Here is a 25,727-nt window from a genome sequence, read left to right as displayed (position 1 = left end):
GTTATATTAAATTCCACACATTAAACACCTCACATCCTAATCCACTAGTATCCCAACTTACCACTCTATCAGGAAATCCTCCCAGGCGGTTGAAGCGCAGGTGACCACGCGATCTTCACTATGAAGTAAGTGCCAATGTACAATAGTGAACTATACCACTTTGGGAGTTTTACCAATGGGTGAATTCTCTCCTCATGTATTCATGTATCTATTCTATTATCATATTGTATCAGCTTCACTTGTTGCAGAATTATACTGCAGTTGTGAAAATAAATAAAGTAAAAAAAAAAATATTTAGACGTATTGTTTAGAACTTTTACTTTTATTATGTTTCTAGAAAAATTTCTTTGCAGAACAGTTATTGATGAATGGTTGAGGTAGGCTCTGCTGAGAGGTTACATTTCTCAATGTAACGCAAGGTTACAAACTGTGTTAGGAAGTATTAAATAAGATTTAACTGTTTAAGGAGTTTAAAGAATAATTGTGATTTAAAATCCTTGAGAATAGTAGTCATGTAAGAAGCTGCGCCAGATTTTGCTTTTGTTTCACGAAACAGGAAAAACAAGTGATCAATAACGTATGCAAGATCTACTTAAAAGAGATGTGTACAATTCGTAAACAATATATGTACATTTATGTAACTAAGATTCGCATGCAATAGATTGTAGACTTAATTTAACCCAATTCTAGCTGATTTCATTATCAGGATAGCACTGCACTTTTGTTTCTAATGTTGTATTGTACGAAGGATATATGTTAAACCACTCTTCTATTGCCGATTTTTTTCAGAATTTTATGCTGAAATTTTGAGTTCCATCTAAGATTTTATGAAGTGAATCTTGAGGGCCTCATCTCGTACGGCTAAATTGACTTTGCTGCTGATGTTATTAACTTTTGTTTCCCTTGTTTATTATTCGATTGTTTGCCCTTTATGTATATTTTTTTAACTTTTCAAATAGACCTTTCGATTTTTGTCCTTCTAGTGTGTTAGTGTTTTTTTAAAAGAAGTGTTCCTAATTTGCATTCCTCATCTGCTGTTAAAATGTTGCAGAAATATTTGGTTTAAATAACTTCTAACTGATGATCTGGTGTTTGGTAGGAAATCACTTTCATTAGTTGCTTCCAATCATTACTCGGTAAAGTTACATATCTTTCACAAAATGTAAATTATTTGAAGAAACAGTCATTAATGACTAAAGAAGGAGAAAAAATTTTTTTTTTTAGCTAGAGAAATAAATAAGTTTATTGATGTCTTAGTACAGCACACACTTTTAATACTTTTAATCCATATTAATGTAAGTTGTACTGCAGTCACAGTTTGGAAATGGTTAGATAATTTATAACGGAATCCAAATGCTGCCTACAGGCGAGAAAGAAAACAAAAGAGCTCATTGGTTATATTCTACTAAACTTTGTCAACTGTGATTATTTGAGCGATGCTTAATAAAAATGAAATTAGATTTGTGATAATGTTTAAATAAATATTTTTTTTTTTAATTTATTTTGTTATTTACAATCTGTATAATACACTATACCATAAGTAAAGAGGGAGAATGAAGTATAGAGGCGTGAAAGGCAGGTGGAAAGAAACTGCCCAGCGTAGCACTCTCTACAGGATATGATTCTAGGCCTTCAGACTGTGAGGAAGTCGCGGGGCCATTGGCGATTCAGTCGGCGCGTATTGTTAGGAATGTCAGAGGAGGCGAGAGACTGTACAAGAGGATTGGAGCAAGTGGAGAGAGCAGTATGGAATTTTTGATATTTAGTCTTGGCTAATTGGTGTACGAAGGGGATGTTGAGGTCGTTGTGAAGAGTGAGGTTAGTCACCGTAGAAAGGAGCGTCATCTATCTGACGAAGTAGTTTTGATTGAAATGTCTGTACAGTCCGTATGTTTGTAGGTTTGGCGGAACCCCACAGCTCGTGTCCGTAAGTCCACATAGGTTTAAGGATAGTACTATATATTAATCGTTTGCGTTCAATGGGTAATTTGGAGCGTTGTCCAAGTAGTCTGTAAAGCAGTTTCAGCATTGCTTGTCTTTTAAGTCTAGTGTGTGGGTTCCATGTGAGTCGCTTGTCTATGTAGAGCTCAAGGTAGCGCACCAGATCTGAACAAGGAAGAGGATTGCTGTTAAAGAGGACCAGGTGGACAGGAGCCCCGCCGGAGAGTAAACGTGGCTTGCTGGCATTTCTGTGGGTTCATTTTAATCCGCCACTTCTTTGTCCAGGATTCTATTTTATATAAGTGTGTCTGTAATTTGTATGAAGCTGATGAAGGATGTGTCCTTGTGGCTAGTATAGCTGCATCGTCTGCATATGTACAGATTAGTGTAGAGGGTAGTACAGGTATGTCTGATGTGTCTACAGTGTAGAGAACGGGGCCAAGTATACTCCCCTGCGGCACTCCCGCCAAAAAATTAATAAAACAAAAAAATTATGACTTGGTTGCTGAAAATAAATCAAGTTAAAAAAAAATGAGTGGTTCCACATGTGCCAAATCTTATTGTTTTACGATTAATTTTAAAAGTGTCACTAAATTCCATACTGTCCTCCTGTATGGCTTAACACTTGTGTAATCATTAATACTGAAATTGGCAAAAAAATGTAAAGAATTCATCCATTTTAGCTGCTTCCCTAGTTCTGTTAACAAAAATAAATAAATAAGAAATTTAGTGTTGGGAACTAAACAAAATCTGAGTCAGTATCAATATTATAGGAGCAAAAAAAAGAGCTGTAAGTAATTTCCATTTACGATTTTTTGCTCAATATCTATTGTATCTTTAATCTACCATTCACAAAGCGAGCAAAGTACAAATAAATGCATTGTTACGTAAATACGAATTAGATACACCGTCATCTATCAAATTAATCAATATTAATCTAAAAAATTAACAATGTACAATTGACAATGAAATACAGTCGGTTTTCATTGTCAATATCGAGTTAAATAAATACTGTCAAGGTTCAGTATTTGGTGTTACATCATTCGGTACACACTGGACTTTTTAATTTTCGAATGCACATGGATAATCGGCATCCAGAATTCCGTTTTCTGTTAAAAAGTATTTATTCATCACATTTCCAATTTTTCCTAATTAAAAAACCTGTCACAGGATAACATGAATTTCCTGTACTTCTTGACAATCGCGTGACTTTTAGCCAGCTAACAGTGAAATAAATAATTAGTAGTAGTTTGTAATAAATTGCGTGTTTGCTGGACTAAGGCGTGTATTAATGCCAAGTTTTATAGGTATTACATATAACCTATATTTAAAAAAAAAAAATAAAATACACTTAAAAAGTTATTTTCCTAAGTTGCTAAAGTGTTAACTTATTAGTTTGAAGTTTTACAAAAGGGGCGTTACCTAATGTTGTCAACAAATTAGTGTAAACCTATAAAAAGCCTGTGCTAACATTATGAAGAATGCATACGGTTTTCAACATTTTAGAGGTCCAGTCTATCCTGGAGGTAGTGTATTGTAAACGAGCAAAACATAATTATTGAATTTCTATTATTATTTTTTCGTTAATATACATTTTCAAAATAAGTTTATTCAATCATACAAATATTAAAGAAAGTGCACAAATCATGTACTTCACCAAGCCTCATGTTTTCACACGTCAAACACACTTTCCAACAACCAAAGGTAAAAAAAATTGTTTAAATTAATACGTGAAAAGGCACAAAAAGTATATTAACTTTATTAAATCACCTTTAAACATTTTTATGTTAAAAAAGAGACGTAATCGCAATTTTGTCTGTGCTTAATGTGCCCTACCAATTAGGTTATTTTTGTGTACATATGTACATTGTACATCTTTCTGTTACTCAATTTATTTCATCAACTACTTAGATGATTGTCTGAATGAACTGTCTTTTGGGTTCCTTTTATTTGTGCGGGTGTGTGAATTTATCTGATGTTGGGGACCCACATTAGGCCTAAGTCCTGCGTTCCGGGGCACCGTTAATAGCAATAATAATAATAATACCAGCAGCTGGCCCTTAGATTTTCACTTCTTGAAAAAGTGCGCCGAAAAAAAGCTCTGGGCGCCAATAACCTCAGATGTTCAATCACTTTAAATTCAAAAAATAAAATAATAATGTACTGGATAAAAATGAATGCCACCTCCTATCTATTACCCTTCCATTAGTAATAGGGCTTGCCTAAAAATGAATGCCATCTCCTATCTATTACCCTTCCATTAGTAATAGGGCTTGCCATCAATATTTTATTTAACTTTTTTTTTGCATTTATTTATGCTACAATCAGCGCGTTAGCGCTATAAGTAACAATGATAACAGTGAACAGTAGAAGTAAATGAGTGGAGAAGTTACCCAGTGGTAACACTCCAAAACATATGACTTATTAGTCACTCTCTTCACTTGAGAGGAGATCACGAGGCCACTGTCTTTTAAGGTGTCTTGTCCGGGTTATCTGGAAGAGTTCTAGAAGAAAGATTTTTAGCTAGAGGATTTATATGAGATTGCAGGCTGAAGTGGAGTTTTCTGTATCATGTTTTAGCATCTTGGGTGACAAAAGGAATGTTAAGGTCAGTTTGTATAGTCCGGTTTGAGACATAAAATGGAGCGTTTACAATAGTTCGAAGTATTTTAGATTGTAGCAATTGAATCCTTTGGAGATTGGAGTGTTTGGTTGAACCCCACAGCTCTATTCCATACGCCACCCAGTTGGGTTTCAAAATAGAAGTATAAATTAGTCTTTTGTTGTCCAGAGAGAGTTTTGATCTATCGTCTTCTTAGACGTCTTTAAGTTCTTTTAAGCCTAGTGTGGGGGTTCCAAGAAAGTCTTCGGGTCTAAGTAAAGCCCAAGGTAGCCGGGCAACGTTCACTACTGGTAGAGGAGTTAGTTTATAGAAGACTGGAGGAAGAGTAATGCGAGTGGAGAGTGAAGGAGATGTTTTGTGACATAGTTTCATTAAGCTTAACAGCCCATTTCGTGAACCATTGCTCTAATGAGGAGAGATGTGACTGCAAGTTTCTGTGTGCTAGGACAGGATCATGATTAGAGGACAGTAAGGTGGTGTCATCTACGTTTGTGAGAAGTGTAGTGTTAGGATAAGTTGGTAATTTATTTAACTTTAAATTTTAAGAAGAAGTATTCAATTTCAATTCATGTCTACCCATAGATTTTCATTTAAAAGAGGCAGAACTAATTGTGATTCTGAAGTGATTCTTCAGCCAGCGTGCAAACAGCAATTGATAATGGCGTCCTAATGTTAGATGGTATTTTTTATGTTAGAAAATTTGTTTCAGTGGTTGAAGGAAGTCAAATAAAGATCTGTAACTTTAGTTTGAAATTAAGTTCATTAAAATTGGTTCTTAAAGAGAATTGGTTAAAATTAAATAAAAAGTAAAATAAACCATTGGGAGGGACAGCCTTGCACCTCTCCAAAGCCTCAGTAGACCCCAAGAAAAACGACTTAAAGTGAACCTTAACAATCCTAAATCTTAATCGGATAATAACCTTTAGAAAAAACAGTTCATGCTTTTCGTTCTTCTGTTACAGAAACTTACTTGACTATTAAAATCCTCCTCCAGACTTAAGATGGAAAAGATAACTGACGGAGGCTCAGGAGTGTGTTTATCAAATCTTAGGGAATGGATTAGGTTCATGGGCTTTGCGGAGTTCTTCATCAAGCCTGTATTTAAATAAAATGTTTGCAAACTTGCTGAACTAATGTTAAGTGCTGTAGGGGTTCAAGCTCGAATCGTTTGACATTTTGGATTATATAACATGAAAACTTATAAGTGTTTTTATTTACTTTAATTTATTTTGATCCTAGGAATGTATAGGTCTTTAATTATTGCAGGCTGATTTTTTAAATGATACGGTCTTTCACATATGAAAGTTTGTAGTTACGGATAGCGTGTGCGAGTAGTTTAATATATGAAAGGAAACATTTGAAAATTCCATGTTGCAAGTTTTGTTAGAAGAAGGTTTAGTTTGACAAGTAGCACGTGGAATATTTGGGAACAAATAGTAAGAGAAAAGACTGGGCGAAAATCTCGAATATTGCATGTGCTAAATAAACAGCCTGCCAAGATGTCTGACATTTCTGACATTTCATATTATCCAAATGTTAAAAAGTTATAGCGTGTCAAAATAATAATAAAATAGACACAAGTTGTGGTACCATCTTTTTTTTTTAATGACAAAACATATAAAAAGATCTATCCTAGTTAGGATAAGGTTTATATAGCCTGTCGACACCTTCCTTCATGAACAAACCTGAAGACCAATTGGACTCAAGCGCTGCCCATAGGAAGGGCGGTAGATTTAGTGACAACAATGCAAACACAGACGGTAGGTGGACTTCATTGAAGAAACAGTACGTACCGCCAAACGGTCAACCACAACAACATGGAATATTACGCCAGGACCAAATTGGTTATCACAACCTTCTTATATTGTTCAACTTTTATACACTGATTTTCCATTGCACATTTGAAATATAGTACAATATAAACACTAAGCACAGCTATTGGTAAAACATTTTAACAATAAACTCTAAATACAACAAAAATATAAACAGATAATTACAATCTTGGTCAGCTGTTTAAAAAGTCAAAGTAAACTACTTGTTTTAATGACAAGGTCAGGAATATCTCTTCTGTTTAGAGAACACTGTAAAATATTAGCAAAGCACCTTATTTAATTTTAGCAAAAATGAGAATTTAATACTTAAATATTTTCTTAAAATTAAGAGAATTTTATAAAATAAGGGCTGGCCGTTAATAAATAATAATAATAATTAAATTAAATCTTATACTTCTTCCCCTTAAGAATGAATAGTACGCCAATTATTTATACAGCACTTTCATTAGTCTAATCTTCCAACTTTGAATTTGGACTTCACATTGTATACTTGATTAATACAATGAAATTAGAAATTACAACATTCAAAAACGGCAACTTTAGAGGAGCTTCACTTCATCTCAGTTTCTAGGATAATTTCAAATAAAAGTGATTTCTCTATTTGCATGAAGTGTTTTTTGTAAAGTTTAACCAAAAACATTGGCATCATTTTCGAAAAATCTATTTAAAAAAAAAAAATCATGTGGCACTCACTGTTCAATTGATTGACTTCAAGTTTATTAATTTATTGAAAGATTAAATTTCTGTTCTTATTTTATAGGTTGTGAGGCCGTTTATTTCACTGAAATAGTACTCTAATTCAGCGTTTCCCAACCTTTTTTGGGCTCGCTTACCACTTGGTAGTACATAATGCTAAATTGTACCACTTCGTAAAAATGATTGTATTTCGTGAAATTTGTTATTACGAGTGTGTTATTTTATTATTATTATTATCATCTTTATTTGTATAGAGATACAATGAATCTGTTACAAAGTAGTTCAAGTTCATGTTCTCTTTATAAACTTTGAAAAGTGTAAGATCTTAGTTTTACACTTTATTAAATAATTAAAAATGGCGTACATATTTTTCTCTTCAAAAATTTAATTAATTTACAAAGCTCTTCTTTAGGATTATTATATTTGTGCCCAAATCTTCTAAATTAATTTCTTTTAAGCATTCCACTACCTGTAAGTACCAATTTAATGTTGCTTGAATAGAGCTAACTCATTACAATCAGTCTCTTTTAACAGATTTTTACATAGTTATCATTTAAGTTCTGTCACATGATAATTCTATTAAATTGACCTTATCTTTTATTGATAATGATGCAGCTTTTCCTACTTTTTCTTTATAGAAGGGGTTCGAAATCCAATTATCATTTGTGTTTTCGGGTTTTGGAAAATACTCCATGAAAGACAATTTTAATCCTGTTAAATGTGCTATTATATTTTCTCGTATATCTTGAGACAGACTAACCTTAGTATCGTACATATTAACAACTTGACTGTAAAATCGTTTCTATGATATTTTTATGATTTAATTTTTTTTAAAAATTTTTACGTCCGCCATTATTGATTATTTTTCGCTTACCACCAACCAGCAACTCGCGTACCACAGGTTGGGAAACGCTGCAATCAATAGCCTACCCAATTGTTCCCCCAAAATTTTCTTTAAATGAATTTTTCTGGATATTTATTTTTTCGAATTAAAGTTCTAGATCTGTTTGTTTGCAATTAGTGATTAAACTAGTTAAATTAGTATTTTTTTAAATATTTGAGCCAGCTTTTGAAAAACTAAATAATACTGGTGATTGGTTTTTATCGTTTGTCAAGTAGTTGCGCCAGCTAGTAGTAGCATTTCTTTAGTTCTTGTCGTTTAAATCTTATATTTAGATCCCACTCAGTCGTTTTCATGGAAAAATCATAAGTATTTGTCAATTCAGCTCTGGGAAGTGCAGGCAAGGAGGACAAGTTGCATGTCTTAAAATTATATTCTGAAAGTATTGTTTATCAACTTTATTCTCAAAATTTTACCCATTGTTCCAGTAAATTTAGGTGTTGCTACAAACTCCCAATAGTTCACCGACGTGTTGGTTGTTGAATTCTAAAAAGATTTTGTAAATTTATATTGCATTAATATTTGTGATGTATACGATGTTGTGTGGTCAACTAATTAAAAAAGTTGTTTAGGTCAGACAGGCGAACAGGGTAAGTTATTCCTTTTTTTCTTTCTGAAATATGGTATGGCGTTATTTTTCTAAAGAAATCATAATGGCTGATAAGAAATATGCTAAAATTATTCTCTTTTATGCGTAAACATTTTCTTTTGCGATGTGAGAGTGTATATAGAGAGGTGCTACAAGGTCTAAAACCAGCATTTTACCTTCTGTTCCAGTTCCTTCTAGACTTCGTCTTCGCAGATCATTAGCCCACTTCTTTTTTTGCCCTTACGGTTTTTAGTTTGCGTTAGGATGATGGTATAAAAGAGTTTGTTTACTTTCTTCACATAGTTCGAGAAATATCGTTCTAATCGATTGAGTCTTTTTTCATCACCAATTTGCCTTCCAACCGCATACTTTAATTTTTATCCAATTTACTGTCATATTAACTGCGGCTACTCCTCCGGAGTATCTTCGTTTGGGAAAAGGACAATCAACTACAGTACTATTTTCAGCAGAGGTCGCCAAAGTGGTCTATATAGACCCCCAGGGTTCTATACAAATTTAACAAAAGTATGGGTCGATCTGAGCCAGTGGTTCGAAGGAAAAACAATTTCGAACCCAATATAGCGAACCTTGCAAAGAAACACCAGGCACATTTCTTCAACTACATGTATTTTATTTTCTAATTATCTATGAAAGTATAGTCGACGAAATATGTAGGTGTGAACAGTGATGGCATCCTGTTCCATAAAGTCAAGTGATATATAGGAACCATTATTTATTTTTTTACTACTACCTCTGCAGTTTACATTATTGCGATACAGATTACGACGGGGTTGTAATTTTGTACGGCTCCCGACTTAGGGCAGTCTGCAGTGCATGGCGCACGATTCAAAAACTGAAGTCAGACTAATTCATTTATTTTTAATAACCAGTTCCCTAAGGTTTCATAATTTTTATAAAAATGGTTCGCGCGAACCAGTAGGATGCCATCACTAGGTGTAAGTGAGATTAAACAAGAGTGCATTGTGCCCTATGGGTTCCGGTTCGAGATAAAATAATTTTGCTGAGCTAGAATGTTGTAGGATAATAATTGATCTATTGTTCAACTGAAATATTTACGACATTTATGTTTGGTTTTGTTAACCTCTAAAAACTGTTGAGTTCAAAAATAAGTAATTTTTCCTTAAAGTGAAGAAGTGAGTGAATTGAAAGTGAATAAATGTAAAGTGCTGTTATAAAAATATTGTGAAATTGGTGCTGAAGACCATCTCAGCCGATGCGCAAAAACAATAAAATAAATCAATGTAATAAATAATAAAAACTTTTGAATAATGAGGGAAAACTTTTGCTTGAAATAAAATACAGACAATTTTATTGCCAAAATACTTTTAAACATCCTACTTCCCTCTTGCTCTTTTGCACTAGTATTTTGTGGACGAGCCACCCTCAAGGGGCCAAAGAGGAGCTGCATGTGGCTCGTAAGCCGCGGTTTCACTACCTCTATTCTTTGCCAGTTGTAAAGGAAAGTTACACCAACCTATCAAAAACTGCAATGTTTACAAATTTAAGAAGAGCTTAGTGAAGCTAACTTAGCAGATCGGAAGAATGGAAAGAAATAAAAATTAAAAAAGTGAATTATCTTAAAGATGAAATTCTTTACAAGAACTGATAACAGGTTGCTTCTATTCAATCTACTGAACTTTATTATCTTCACAAATTGAAAATTACTGCCAAGGTCTAGAGCAAGATTTCGGGCTTAAACCAGTTATTTACATGCATATCAAGAAAGCTGGAAAATTTCTAAAACATGGAAAAGAAAAAACCACAATCAAATGCACATTAACAGGTATCAAATTGACCAGCGAATAGATTTAAAACCTCCAAATCAGTTATATTTGCAGGTTTCAGTAAAATTCATTGAAATAAGAACATTTTGCAAAATATGTTGGCCCAAAATTTGGCATTGCGTTGAGAATTTTAGAAGAAGTAAAAAATAACTAATTAAAAGTAAAGAATTCTTTGCATATCTTAATGCTGATCCTTTCTGAATAATTTTTTTTACTTTAAGACTGTCCCTATTTGTTTAGAAAGACAAAACTTTCTTGGTGCTCTCTAACTACTTAATCTTAAAAGCTAAGCGTCATCAACATTTAAAGTACACAATTAATGAATTAAAAACAAAGTAAAGTTTTTTTTAATAAAAGAAAAAGTCAAACAATAACTACAAGAAAATTGGACACAACATAAAGATAAAAACGCCATGAGAAATATAAAAATAGGAATAAAAATGAGGGACATGAAACATGATGGACAAGGTAATAGGATTGGGCAAGGAGATTGTATAAGAACTAATCAACATGACAATGTTGGGGGTGGCATAAAAATTACTACAGAAAACAAAACGGTAAAGGTGATACACGATCCAAGATAGACATACTACACCCCCAGCGCAGTGTCGGGGCTTGCGATTGATTATCATGCCACACACGATAAAACCCCAGTGTCACTTGCCACATGTGACTAACACCACTCAAAATACTTGCAACATTCACAGTGATTATCTACACACGATCCATATAACTCTACAAAGGAACATCTCAACTCATCTGCAACAAATATTCGCTAAAATATTTTATCTTCATTTTTCAACACAAATTTTTTTTGGGTTTTATATTGAGAGTTTTATAATTATTAAAAATGATGACCATTAATGCTAAAAAAAACGTGTTTATCTTTTCATGCTTACAACGAAGTTAACGCATAAATGGCATATGGGTATGTGGTTATAAAGACCTTAATGAAGTTCACTTATAGTTAGAACTAGCGCACTTAATTTATTTTTATTTTTAATGTCAACGGACTAATATTTTTAGGAAAAAAACAAATAAATAAAATAAAAGTATTCTCTTATTGATTATAGAATATGCGTTGCAGATCGGGTGTTATACGCCCGCCAGCAGAGGACGTCAAAGGCGGCTGTAATCGGCGGAACACCGGTATCAGAGAAACAAGCTTTGGTAAGTGTTCCCACAAATCTTTTAAAGATTAAAATCTATTAGATATTTAATGCCTCACTGAACTTTTGTACTATATGAATTAAGCCAGGATTATTTGTTTACTTTTCGGTAATCATTGTCTCATAATGGGCTTAAATCCAAAACTGCCGGTTGTTGGAATTTATTAGTAACAATCATTAATAAAAATAATTTATATTGAAACTAAAAACTTTTTAAATTTTTAAAATTCAATTTTGTTTATTAAATATTCCATTTACATATATTCCAGTAACTTACACAATTCCATTTCCCAATTCGGATTCAGGTATAACCAGACCATAACATTCACCAGTACATCAATTTAAGAGAATCACAGATTGTACATAGTTTTGGAAACGAGAAATTTATTTCTTGAAGTAGCGCTCGCCCTTGACTACCATAAATCAAATTATAGCACTAGAGAACCTTTCAAGTTATACTCAGTTACACATACTGTTCTTGACGACAGATTCTTGTGGGACTGCCTTAGGAGGGTTGCCAAATCATGAGTCCCTTTGCTCTTTATTCTTCTATGCAGCTCATACATACCCTGGACCTTCTTTAACAACTTTAGCTACATACGCAATCGAGGAAACGATTGAAAAAAAGACGTTAAAAAAAATGTTAGCAAAAGACCATTTCAAATGCTGGCTTCGATAATATCTGTAAGAAAACAAAAATTGTGCTCTTTGTAGAATGGGAATGTTAACAGTGGTTCAAAGGATACCTTAAATTCAAAATTATTTTTTTCTTCTACGACTAATTGATTACAGGACTTAGTAGACAAAAGAGGACCTAACATAGATTTGGCAGCTCTTTCCAGAACACTATTACACTAAAATAGTTATTAAGTAACAAAAATAATTTTCATTTAAATGAATGTAAGAACAATGTGCAAAAAATAATTAGAAATTGAATATGTTTTCAAAAATTAGATGTTATGTGTTTGACTAAAACGGATATGCTAACTAGTACTAACAATAACACATACTTTCATAAGAATAATAGTTGCCTTCCTGCCTTGTAGTTACTGAGGACAGTGGTTTTTGGAACAGCAGTAGCACCGCCTAGAGGAGAATGGCTGAGAACTGGAATCATAATGCACGAAGAAGAGAAAGAAGTACCATATTTACTGAAAGGTCCGAAGAACACTACAAGAGGTCTTTTGACAGTACTACAAGCGGAAATTCTGAAATATCTTCTGTTCGAGGTCCATAAGAATAATAAAACAGAACCGGCAGACAGGTTTCTATCAATTTATTTATTATAGTTCAAAATCTTTTAATTTTTTGCTGTTTATTTGAACTAAAATCTAACGTAATGGTAACAGCAAACGCGAAAATTATGTTTTGCCTTTTTTCGTCCAGAGCTCTATCAAAGACTACAAACACTCAATTGGTAGATGCTGCAATTAATGCAATCTGTAAAATACTTTGGAGGGTCGGTGAAAAGAAGAAGGTTATACTGTGTTTACCCCAGGAAAATGTTTATTTGCATCAGTCACTGGATTACTTTCAAGATGGAATAACTGAAAGGGTACTTTTTTTATAAGTTCTGTAGTTTTCTTTCATTATTTTGAGCCGCTAGGGATACTATAGAACTCATTACTATTCATTTCTCATTACTTCTTTTCCCTGTCTCACTTTCTTAAGTCACAGTTCTTCTTCAAGTAAACCACAATCTGGTGTTGTCCGTCCTCTCTTTTACATCTGACTAAAGTTAAGCAGTGCTTTTCTTTAGAATCCTTTACTACTATCCGGCCTTCTTATTAGGAAGACTTGAACATTATTAACTGATCTTACGTTCAGCGTAAGAACGTTAAGTTCTTAAGTCATCATCTTCTTTCAGTTATGATATTTCATTATTTAAATTACGATTAATTTAATGTTCTGCACGTATTTCGAACAATTTTTGTTATACTACTTTCGCTAAGAAGTTTGTTTATAAATTGACGTGCTCTTGCAACTGTGGTTATTGGCACCGAACATCCTTTTCGAACCGGAAAAGGATTAGCTATGCGGTAGAGCGCTGTATAAGCGAAGTCTCGCAAACATGCCCTGACATCTCTACCTCTTTTTCTTTGACTGGAGATGTGTTGTCTGTACCTAGAGAATACCCGGTGACTGTTGGTGGATTCAATAGGCTCTATATTTTAGGCTCCTGATTTCATCTCTTAGTTTTTTGTTCAAGTGTGAAAACTTTAAATGACTTTCCAAACTCTAATAAAACTCCTAATAAGCTAAAACATACCTTCTCAAGAACCTGGACCACTTAAAATCAATTTTATATAAGTTAATTAAAATTTTTAAAACAAAAGTCTTCGACCCCTTAATTTTTTATTGATAAGTAGTTTAGTAAACTAAATGCTTGTAAACTGTAAACCATTTGCCACAAGTATTGCAAATAATGCAGTTTACAACGATGCCAATGGTACACTCATCTATTATTTGAAATTTTTCAAAAGCTGTGGGAAAAAAATTAATTTGTTTGGTCTACCTTAAAACAAATTGAAAACATTTCAAAAAATATTATTATTTACAGATACACATGTTTGATGTAGAAAGTTACGACGATCTCGAGATAATGATTAAAAGATACTCATATTTGGTAAGTTTTTTTTAAAGTTTAGTTACTCATCTTTGATGCAATTCATTGCTTAAGTGGAGTTTTTAGTTTCTAGATGACCCCGGTCCGGGAGCAATGCTGCTTCTTTACAGTTGCGTCGCATCAAGGGGTCCTGACCAGTGAGTCTATTTGTAGGAAAGAATAGAATATGTTCAATTGATGTATATGTTCAATTAAGAACGCATAAATTTTTTAGATTTTTTTTTTTAAGACTAATTGATGATTGTGGGACTTTTAGTTTCAATAGGTATTAATAATAATTTAAGTTGTTCTTTTAATGTTTCAGAGTCGTGAAAGATATGGATGGAGTGAAGGCACAGTTAATAGGACCTGAAGAAGAAGGATCTATCTGTTTAGTAACACTATTGATCACTGGGAGAGCTACCCCATATTTACACAACGGTGTTGTCTACGTTGGTGACGAGGATCATTATGTAGGTTTAAGTTTTGATTGTTTATTCTCTAAATATTTCTTACTGTTTGTAAATATTTGATACTGCAGTGTCAAATTTATACTAATATTTCAAAAATCTGCTATTTCTACGATCGAATATTTCTGCATTCTCATTCCTATTTTTAATAAGGAGCTTTTATAGAAATATATTCAAATTACAAATTCACTTTAAAATCAAAATGAAAATAAAAAAGATGTGATGCATTATTTGAATTACAAATAAATTTGAAAAATTGTAGCGATATTTAAGAGTACAAAAGTTTGTCCGTTCAGAATCAGATTCTGACTAATTTATTAATAAATTAATGGTCTCTTTAACTTTCTTCTTTATTAGTAATAGTTTTTTAAATTAATATGTGAATAAATTAAGAATATCATAGTTTTTATTAGCTATAAATTAGAGACTTAATTAAATGTTTATAGGCTACGGCTCAGTTTGGTATATTGGCCAGAAGCGAAATTGGTCTATTGGTGCAAATGGATACAATAGACGCAGATAATGAATGCAACATCCCTGGCTCCAGATTAAAGACACCTTCGCTTCCAGTATGGGTGGTATCCACGTGTGGACATTATGGTGTTATGTATAACACTAACAGAGAATTGTTACATAACTATCACGCTGAGAGAAGGTAATTTTGACCAAATTATGATAACATATCCCTTACATCTACATTTTGTAATTGTAAACAGGAAGGTAACTTATTCTGTTAATGTGAAGTAGGTTCTGTTCGGTGATCGATTTGTATAAGCGGATTGATAACAGTTTTTGCTAAAAAGAAACCCTTCTCATTATTAGTCAAAATAATTATGGATTTTACTGTTCTTTGAACAGAACAATAACAACTTAATTTGTCTAACCATAAACGCTGTGATTCGACAAAGAATTTATTATCTGCCTCTGCAAGCGAAATACTCGCACACAAAAATGTGCCCGTATCATTCCTATTTTTCTATAAAGTGAATCTGCTCCCTGACAGAATGTAGCAGTCAAAACATTAATTCTTTCGTTGCTCATTTTACGCTTTTCTCATTATGAGATCAATTTTTTTTTTTTTTTTGAATAAATGTTATAAGAAAATGAAACTTTTGCTGTTCGACTTATCATTGACTTTAATACCTAGTTATTGCTTAAAATTGCAGTAGGGAAAAATGTCGTATTCTTCGATCCCTGTATTAAAAAACCAACATCATTAAACCTACAACCACGTATTTCACTAGGACATTAGGGGATGTATCTTGGCTGATAGAGATACAAAATTGACTGTCTAGTTAGCATTTCGGTTCTCAGTAAATGATCATAAATAAATTCATACACCCTACATCGCTCTAGACTTGGCAAGTCGTATTTTGATAATCTTAAGCACTTCTTAGCTTTTTCGAATCTATGTTTAATCTTATTTTAGATTTGATTTAACTTATTTAACATGCGGTGGAAATCAGTGTCAGTTGACAGTTGATACAAGACAGTCTTCTGGAACTTATATGATTCACAGTGAAGAAACTACCGTCACTCCCATAGCAAATATTGAGAAGTTAATACAAACAAAGTCAGTAATAAATTTGATCATGTTAATTAAAAAAGCGAACAACTAGCATAGGTTTGATAGAAAATTATCTTGATTTCAGATGGCCAGATGCACAAATATCATGGCATGGATCTTCTGGCAATATCTAATTATGTAGAATACAGATATATTATCAAGGTATATATATTCTAGAATATAGTAAGATATATTCTATGAGTACTGATATAAAAAAAATTGCTGATAAGAATGTGACAATGAAACAAAACTCGCATTCTATGAATTAACAGATTATATTATAACTAATTGTTAGATCAATAGATTTAATTTGGAAATTTTTATTTAAACTACAAACCAAAAAAAAAACAAAATAATTGTATTTTTGTTCATGAATTTCTTCTGAAATTTCTAAATAATTAAGCCAAAACAATATGACATTTGAATTACAAGACGGAGAATTATTAAAATAGAAACATTTCTGAAATACAGATAAATAAAGTAATAATTTAATGTATACATATGTATATTGTTTCATTTAAAATAATTTTTAGGTTAGCTTATAGTGAGTAAAAATTTTTACTACTTTGTTGATCTAAGTTGTTTCTTTTTAAATTTTAATATTTATAATTGATTATTTGATTATTAATTTCATTTTTAATTATTTGATTAAATAATAATTCCAGGATTTCGTTCAAATGAAAATAATTTTATTTTATTAATTTATTTCATTTTATGTTAGTCTTCGGGTTGGCTAGTTCTATCGGCTAGAGTCCTTTGGGATACCTCAGGCCAAACTACCATTATGGACCTAATTAATTGATAGTTTGGATTGTTGGTTACCAAAATTTATTTTATCTCCAACTGGTATTTTGGTAATAATTTTGTATAGTTACAATTGTGCTCTTACAGAAACCATTATAAACAGGTTTGTTACATATGTTTTCTGCAATCAATATGATAATATCCCATTGCTATGGATTGTAAAAATTTCACACTTATTATCCACTCTGTTACACAATTCATTTTTATGCTTATAAATTTTTCTTTAGCAAAACAGTTTTTCAGCTTTTTTAACAACAGTTAGTCTACAGTCTTGGAACTTGAGAAAATACATTACCTTTGCGCAAAAAAAAGTTGATTTATAATGCTATTATGTAGACGAATATCAAGTTTTATTACATTTTAGAAGAAATTACAAATATAAAAAAAATCTTATTTTATTAAAAACTTGAATGACTTAATCATGTGTGATAGTTCGAGGCAGATTCGTGCAATAAACATACAAACAAAATGTAAGTATTACAAGAAAAATTCATGTCTATTTTTAATTAAATAAACAAATCATGATTTAAAATCTTTTTTTTTTACTTCTTTGTTTACAAACTGGTTTGTGCATAAGACAGATTTTCCTGGTCTGCATCATTGATTTAATTTAAATAAATTGTATTTCGTTCGACGATTAGTGTAGGTGATTGGAACAGTTAAACTCAGTTTCTCCGCAATGTTTTAAATGAATGTCTAAAGCAATATCAAGAATGTTCTTTAACTGTAAATAAAAAACTGTAATCTGTTTTCACACTTGTAAGTATTGGGTATGAGTAGGTATGCTTCTCGTAGTCACTCATAGTGTTATCCGTCAAGCATGAACATGTCCGTTAGCCGACAATTCACTGAGAAAGCCTCAGGGGGCAATGTTCACCTCCTTACCTTTACTGTTAGTCAGTTGTTAGGGACCATTATGCGTTGCTTGAGTTCCAGTTGTGTACAATATCGGTGAACGGCTTCAACTGCGCGTCCTTTAGTCTATTTCGATTTCATCCAAAACGGATCCAATGTGTCTCTTTGATCTTGTGTTCAAGCGAACATTGAAACTTCCAGATATTTAAATTTATATTGGGCAACTTAAAAAAAATGATATTAGTACCATTAATGACGAGGCAGTATTCAGTAAAAATGCGATCTTTTATGAAAATTCACCTCTTAATTGCAAAATCTTTGAGAATATTTAACCTAGAGAAAGTTTAACTATTTTTTGAGTAGAACAAAATATTTGGTTATGAGGCACATGGTTTTTCTTTCATGCCAATGCTAAGCAATGTACATTTTACCAACAACCAACACCTTCGAATTTTAATTAAAAAGAAGTAAAAAGTAATAAAAATTATTAAAGTAAAAAAGACATTTTTTAAATTAAGGTTATACAAAAAAGAAAGCTGAATGCAACATTTTAAAGGAAGTACTATCTTGCTGCCGAGGACTGGAAAGTGATGTAATAAAATTTGAAGAACCAGGTTATACAGTTCCTCAAGATGTAAGAAAAGAATTTATTTAATTAAAATTAAATTACCAATTAAGCAGGTAGTTCGGGGATGCGAGAAACATCGAATAACTGGATAAATGTTAGCATGACAGGTATAAATGACGTCGCGTAACGTGATATGCATGTGTTTCGTAGCGAGCGAGTTTGTTGGTATGAATGCGGGTGGGTTGGATTCGTGGGTGAATGAATGAAGAGTCTTCGGCTCTATCAGCTCTGTGACCCATGAATGTTTGATTATATTATGGATGTACGATAAAATGTCCATAACAAAACAAAACACTTCAAAAATTGGATTACAACAACGTAAACTACTTGAGTTTTCTTTTCGAAAAAAATTAATACTTCTAGAAGTATCGAATTATTCTTGGGTAATAATGAGGGATTGCCCCTAAGGTGATGTCATACTTTACATTCAGTGGTTGTACGCGGCTGTAGAGTAGTGGAGAGCATAAAGGTTATATATTCTAGACAGCTACTTGTAAACATAAGGTATCGTACGTTTGGCTTCTCTGGCGGTGACCAGTGCACTGCGTTCTATTCCATCAGCTGTGGTTGAAATAGCACTGTAACTTTCGTTTCTTTTTGTGGAGGTGAATAACTTTGCAATTAAAGTCAGGTTTTCGGTAAGGTAGACCTGAGGTCATTCGTCCATTATCGTAAGGTGTTGAACTCCTGTTGCTGGTCTTTGTAGTGGTAAAATCACCGAACAAAGCAAAGGTTAATCACTCCAACTTGACGCTCGCGTAAAAACATCCACTTTTTGGCCATTAGTGTAAAGATGTTTTTTTAGAGGTTGAAAACGCGATCCATTTACTTCCTGGAAGTTTGCAGCGAACAGTTCTATAATAATAAAGGGAAAAAGAAGCTTAGTGGAACAGAACGCGGAAGTCCTGGGATCTCCACAGTGTGCTGCCTTTAGATTTTTTCCCCAGTAATTCTCTTTCTGCTCACTATCGGGTGATGGACAGTAGGTCTGTTAGGAATGAAAATGTACACTGTTATTTATTCTTTTCCATTCAATAAACGCTACTTTTTGAATATTACTCATAAATAACATTCAGAAATATAACCAACCTGTTTTTGGAACACAGATTTTTTTGGAAAGTTCACAAATTATCAATCAGCTATTGGAATTAGCGTATCTCTATAGAAGTGCCAAACATCTGATTGGAAAACAACAGAACAGTATGGTTGCTGATGGTCTCGTTGCAGTTATACAAAAACATTTGGCTGATTACGAAATGAAAATAGCTATTATGTGGTGTTCGGTAATATTATTTAAGATAATTAATGTTCTTATACTTTTGTAAATAATAGAAATAAAGAAGGGATTAGTTTAGTGGTTAGCGTATTGGATTCCAACGCGGAAATACCGGGTTCGAATCCAACTGCTGACTCTTAAATACTCTTCCTAGATGCTCACTTTCTTACAGCTCACTGTTCGGCGTTGGACAGTGTTGTCAGTAACGAGAGAAACTCTTCGGAGGCCGACAGTTCACTAAAAAAAGCACCAGGCGCCAATAATCTCAGGTGATCAGGAATAGTCTACTTCCATGGATTTATTTCTATGGAACAGTATGACATAATTTACGTATGTTTAGTTCTTGGTATTTGTTGGCAGAGTCTCTCTTCTTCTAGTAATTTATTTCAGTATGAATGTATTATATGATTGTTCGAAGAGCTTGAGTACAACCGTGAGTAAGGCTAATACAGCCCTCAAGTCTGTCCTCTAATCAACATACTCACAAAAAGAGTGCAACGTATACACGATAGTGCATAGAAAATAACAACCTAGAATGCAGAAATTTTGCCAGGAATATGGACTTCTGACGAAGTTCGGTTTGCAGGTGGAAAGATTTAGAACTATCAGATTTTGAGAAACCAAGGAGTCGACGTTTACATCAATCAGATAAACGAGAAAAGTTTAGATATATGGTTCGGACGAGGAGAACAATGGCACAAGGATTGTTTTAAAAGTGAAATGAATTCCCATAGGACGACAATTACTTAATGCATGAAAAAAGGTTGTTTTTTAGGTAACTGCCTTCCCTTAAGATAAGATTTACCTCTAAACCAAAGATGAGTAATACTGGTGATCCACATTTTAACCTTAAGTCATGTCGCGGAAATAATGTATGAAACTAAACAAGAGAAAGAAATTATCATGCACTAGCTTACTCCGGATTGGCCGTAGCGTCAGACAAGGGATAATGTGGAAGTTCTCGATTCAGAGCAAGGCCAAAAAACTGTTGGGAGCTAAGTGTTAGGCAGAAGAGATTTCGTACAGCAGAAAAAAAACTAGACAACAGTGAGTGTTCTGTGGCAGGACAAGAAAGCTTCGACCTCGTTTTGGGGGGATTTTATATTTAAAAGTAGAAATCAATTCTAAATCTTGCCTTTTACTCCAACTTCCTCAATGGGTCTACTACTTAATTGCAATTAAGACATTACTTTGAAAAAATGACCAACTTTTAGTAAAATTTCTGTTGCAAAATACTAATCGTTCATAAATGTTAAACCTACCTTGTTTGCAGAAAAATAGTTATCAAGAATCAAAACATGCTTCGTTGAAAAAAGCTTTACCTTGGGCCAGAGAGTCAATGATTATTTTACAGTTTATTGTAACCATATTAAATATGACGCAACACTTGAGAGGCGGAGCTATTTTAAATCCTTTATTGAAATATGAAAACCACGCAAATAAAAATTTGAGCTCTATTTTCAAATCTTTTATAAGCGGAGTAAGTAATTAATGCAAATAATTGTTCTTAAAATTACACATAATAAAATTAAAATTAAGTCATATCTGATTGCTAATAGGCTAGTAAACCTTTATATGCAATGCTCAAATACTGGATTTTTAAAGGTGTAATAAATGATCCGAAAGAGGAATTTTTTATTTATGAAAATAAAGAATTATATGGAAGGAACAGGTGGGATTCACAATTTATGTTAAGGTAATTCAAACATATCCGTTGTAAGCATTATCTACGCTGCTAAAACTTCCTCTTAGATTTTATTTCATATGAACTTACTTCTTTTATACCTAGACCAGAACTGATTCCAAATAAATTTACTGTTAATCAAGCTAATTTGATCGTGGACACAGGTAAATGTGTATATTTTCTGAAACAATACTGGTCTGAAACTACGGAATATAAGAATGCAATAGCTAAATTAAAACAAAAATTTGAATGCTTGGTTGGTAAGTACTTTTTAATTAATTAAGAAATGGCCGACAAATTATTTTAAATTTAGTCTGATGAAAGTGCGTAAAAGCTAGAAAATTAGGAAATTCTAATTCCTTTTACTTGACTCTAAGTTGAGTTGTACCTTACGCCTTTTCTCTCCTCTTTTTTAGCCTTAAAAAAAAATGTAAATAACATGTACGAAGAACTGGTGAAATTTCAACAGGTCTTTGTGGTTTTTTCAAGAGATTTTAACTTCAGATAAATTTTCCATTGTTATTTAACCTACTGAAGTAAAATACTTGCCTGTAACTTGCTTTATAAACATCTTTATCTTTCCAGTAGCTCTAATACAAATATTCAGCTACGTCACAACCAGAACTAATTTTCGTTGATTAATCTTTAATCAACCCACAACATTGAATTTGGGCGTTCTTAAAAAATATTTGAGCTTCTTACTAATATTTTCTTGAAATAGTTTGAGAATTTATTAGAATGCTCATTATAAAATATGAAGAATAGCAATATTTCTTATTTTTATTGAAGTGATCGGATAAAAAGGAAAAAAAACTGCTTGTTGACACCTGAGCTTGCTTATTAGAGTAATGTGAATGTCTTCTGGATAAAGAGGCAAAAGTGCTGGGGATGGGATGGAGTCTAGCGCTGATATTTCGTGACATAGAAATTAAAGATTGAAGTATAAGAGACTCAAAGTAGCACTAGAATTAGGAAGGACATTGAATGTGTCTCCAGGCTAAAAGATTTATCAAAGAGGACGTGATCCTCAAGTTTCTTCTCTGACTGATTTTGACGCAAATAAAAGGTTTGGTTGGTGTGCTGGATTGGTAAGTCTTGTACACAGGTCGGCAAGGTGGTCGGTCAGCCCTGAATATCAGAATTATGAAACATTTCTACATATTTTCGTCTATAGTAGGTTTAGTGTTTTCGGAGGATGTAATGTATGTTCAGAGAAATGTTCAGAGATGGAATGTATAGAACAATGTGTGCTAAATAAGCCACTTAAGTGGAAAAATAGTTTGTCCAATTTTTATTTTTTTCAGAGTCTTCTTAAAATCAATCCAGCCTGTACCTTTAATCTTGGTGTAATAGCTACTCACATTTGGCCTAAGAATTTTTCTGAAACTTTATCCGTAATATACATAGTATACATAATATACTGCGAATTAAAATCGTAAATCTTTGTACGTACAATCAACCAAAAATTATCGGTCTCTCAATTTTAAAAACTTGATTAAAAAATTGAATTTATAAACTTAGATAAATTTCAGTTCCTAATTGAATTATAATTTTTTTTTAGATGAAGAAATATATGCACACAATCCGGGAGAGAATTCTCTGATATTAGAGATAAGAAAAATCCATTTATTAAACACTCAATACGTGCTTGAAGTATTAAAGAAAGATTATAATTTGTTGAACTTTTTTACAAATCTACATCACTACATTCTGTTAGGTCAGGGAGATTTCGCAAGACGTTTCATGGAAGCCATGCAGTAAGGTTTTTAACTTTAAACATAGAAATCAATTAAAGTTTTTAAGAATATGTTTAAAATAAAATAAAATAATTGCAGACAACTAGAAGAACGAAAATGTGACAGATTAGACGTTGTTGTAGGTCCTTTACTAAGAAATACTTTGCATAGTATAGCAGAAGGTCAAAAGAAAAGCGATTGGTTGAATAATATCCATGTTCACAAAAATAATTTATTCACATCAGAAGAAACTATTTTTGAGGCATTTTCATTACGCTATAGCATTAAAGGTCCACTAAAAATGGTGAAAAACAATTCAAAGCATTTCTAGTATTATTTTTAAAGATATGGTTGCGAATTCATCTTAAGAAAATGTTGATGAATCAAGCAATCATAAAATTAGTCCTAATACTGAATTTAACTATCATGATTTCCTTAATCATTTATTAATTTCAGATTTTTCAAGCGTATGAGAAAGATTATCACTTACTATTTATATTTCTTTGGAGAAAGACTTATATTCAGTATAAATTGAGTTCTATAGCGCGAGATTTATTTTGTCTGAAAAAGTATGAAGATTGTCAATCTGGTAAACCTAATTGCCACTATTAAAAAATATCTTCTTCAGTACACAGATCTGCTTTATATACATTTTCAATAGAGTAAATTATAATAAAATGTCGCAAGTAACATTTTTGGTTATAAATACTACTAAATGGATCTTAGCGCTTGATTATATATGCTAATGATTTCTTCGATGTGTGACTTTTTACTAGCACATAAAGATGTAAATAGTCAAATAAGAAATGTTTGCAAAAATTTCTTTTGATACAGTTCACTTTTATGAAAACGATTTACAAATAAAATTTGCATCTATTTCGGCAAAGGAATATAATTTTCTATATGCTATTTAATACAATTTACTTTCAAACGTGATTTTTGGCTTATGCTACCTTTCTTTTTATGCATCACTTTGCGGTGTAAACAAATGATTAGAGTATGCTTCTTTTCCCCAAATTGTATGAATTTCTACAGCAAAATTAGCTTCTTGCAACAAAACAAAAAATTCATACATTTCTTTTATTTGATTTTATATATTTATTTTTGAAGGTTTCAACCAAATTACTAAGGAATTATACTTCTTAAAATATCAATTGACCAATTTCATGTTTCACCTGGAATATTATATTGTTCACGAAGTTATAGAGAAGGAATGGTATTATTTTTTATGTTCATTTGACCATAGCACATCAATTGATGATGTAATCAAAGCACATGAAAGAATGTTGACTCGTATTTTCATGGGGACACTAATGGACACTCAATATAAGGTAAGCAGTATTATGGACAGACTATTGCAAAATAATTTCGTTCCTAGTAACTATAACAATTATGTTAATTATAAAAATATAATATTCTTTATTTGCTTTAGTACTTATAGTCAATTCTGGATATTCTTCATAAATTTTTTGCCTAGAATTCTGCACAATGATTAGGTATCATGGAGGGGTTACTCCTACTTCAGAATCTCCGATCCCTAAAAATTTACCGAGGGCGTGTATGTTTATCATGGTAAGTTATGTGTGTTCCCTCCTTATAATCTTTAATCTGCCTTTTAGAGTGACATTTATGGAATATGTTTAAATGGCGTTGCGAGGAACCAGAGAATTGTTTTACCTATCTATCTAGAACTTTCCAGAAGGACCTGTTTCCCTTAACACCTTCTTTGAGGGAGATGCGCGTGTTGCACTCTCTCCTTATCTGTAGTTCTCTACAGAGAAGCATGGGTAGCGACCATTTGATAACACGAATTCACGCTTAGAATACTCTTATCTTTATTTAAAGAAAGCTTTATTCAAAATATTTTGGGTGGAAAGCTGGGTTGAATTGGCTCCATGGAATGGTCAGACAGGAATAAACAGACGTTTCTTCAAGCGAAAAGTCTAATGCTCAATAATCAATAATAACCAATAATGCTCAATTAAAAAAAAGCTGTAATTAAAATTATTTTTTACAGAAACTGAACATTCAGATTAAGGTAATATTTGATCTGATTGAAGAATTCCATAAGTTGGTAAATAATTTATTACTATTTGATCAAAAAGAAAATATAAATATTTCTGATAAATTTAAATTGAGAGCTAAAATAAACGTATTATCCACAAATTATATGGTAATTCAATTCTGCAAAGATATTTCATTTCATATTTAACGTACGAGATAAATGTATTCTAATTTTGAAAATGATTGTTTTCAGAAATCTGTGAAAAGTTTCAAGCGGTTTTTGAAGACTTGTCATCATATTGATAGCTTAAGTGCCGTTTATGATAGAATAGATTTTAATAAATTTTATACTATTTCAAATTAAATTTACAATTAATAATGCGATCGGTCGAATAAAATATTATCAGTTTTTCAAAATTAAAGACGTAGCTACGATGTTAATTTATGTTCAGTACGTTTCTAAGCTACCACTTGGAGTAAAATATGAAGTATAATAAATAAAGGCAAGACGGATTTGCAGATTATCTCGTTACAGACAACAC

General features: G+C 32.3%; 2 protein-coding genes across 12 annotated transcripts in view; both read left to right on the top strand.

The window, feature by feature from the left end:
* The window catches only part of LOC141454550 (inactive ubiquitin carboxyl-terminal hydrolase MINDY-4B), a 29,644-nt gene extending 12,950 nt beyond the window's left edge, over positions 1 to 16,694 (top strand). For 2 of the 11 annotated variants that reach the window (XM_074128914.1, XM_074128916.1), the window contains exons 3-11: positions 11,475 to 11,557; positions 12,603 to 12,820; positions 12,943 to 13,111; positions 14,117 to 14,182; positions 14,249 to 14,319; positions 14,487 to 14,634; positions 15,078 to 15,286; positions 16,061 to 16,204; positions 16,284 to 16,694. In XM_074128914.1, the coding sequence (XP_073985015.1) occupies positions 11,475 to 11,557; positions 12,603 to 12,820; positions 12,943 to 13,111; positions 14,117 to 14,182; positions 14,249 to 14,319; positions 14,487 to 14,634; positions 15,078 to 15,286; positions 16,061 to 16,204; positions 16,284 to 16,332 (1,157 nt within the window). In that variant the 3' untranslated portion in view covers positions 16,333 to 16,694. Of the gene's footprint in view, positions 1 to 3,310; positions 3,646 to 6,133; positions 6,409 to 11,293; positions 11,316 to 11,460; positions 11,558 to 12,602; positions 12,821 to 12,942; positions 13,112 to 14,116; positions 14,183 to 14,248; positions 14,320 to 14,486; positions 14,635 to 15,077; positions 15,287 to 16,060; positions 16,205 to 16,283 lie in introns of those variants that run through there. The other 9 variants (XM_074128919.1, XM_074128918.1, XM_074128924.1 and 6 more) reach the window with 9 other exon arrangements.
* Positions 16,695 to 17,334: 640 nt separating this feature from the next.
* LOC141454549 (gamma-tubulin complex component 3 homolog) lies at positions 17,335 to 25,626 on the top strand. The gene is made up of 12 exons (XM_074128913.1): positions 17,335 to 17,472; positions 18,376 to 18,491; positions 19,592 to 19,768; positions 21,035 to 21,241; positions 21,321 to 21,457; positions 21,551 to 21,705; positions 23,007 to 23,202; positions 23,281 to 23,485; positions 23,638 to 23,770; positions 24,292 to 24,512; positions 25,199 to 25,354; positions 25,439 to 25,626. Exons 1-12 carry the CDS (start codon positions 17,424 to 17,426, stop codon positions 25,547 to 25,549), a joined length of 1,863 nt encoding a protein of 620 aa, XP_073985014.1. The 5' UTR covers positions 17,335 to 17,423; the 3' UTR covers positions 25,550 to 25,626.
* The last annotated feature ends 101 nt before the right edge of the window (positions 25,627 to 25,727 follow it).

Source organism: Rhodnius prolixus, unplaced genomic scaffold (assembly GCF_049639745.1).
Source record: "Rhodnius prolixus isolate KJV_2025 unplaced genomic scaffold, Rpr scaffold_9, whole genome shotgun sequence".
In the NCBI taxonomy this organism is placed as follows: Eukaryota; Metazoa; Arthropoda; class Insecta; order Hemiptera; family Reduviidae; genus Rhodnius; species Rhodnius prolixus.
This window is presented reverse-complemented; position numbering and strand designations above follow the sequence as displayed.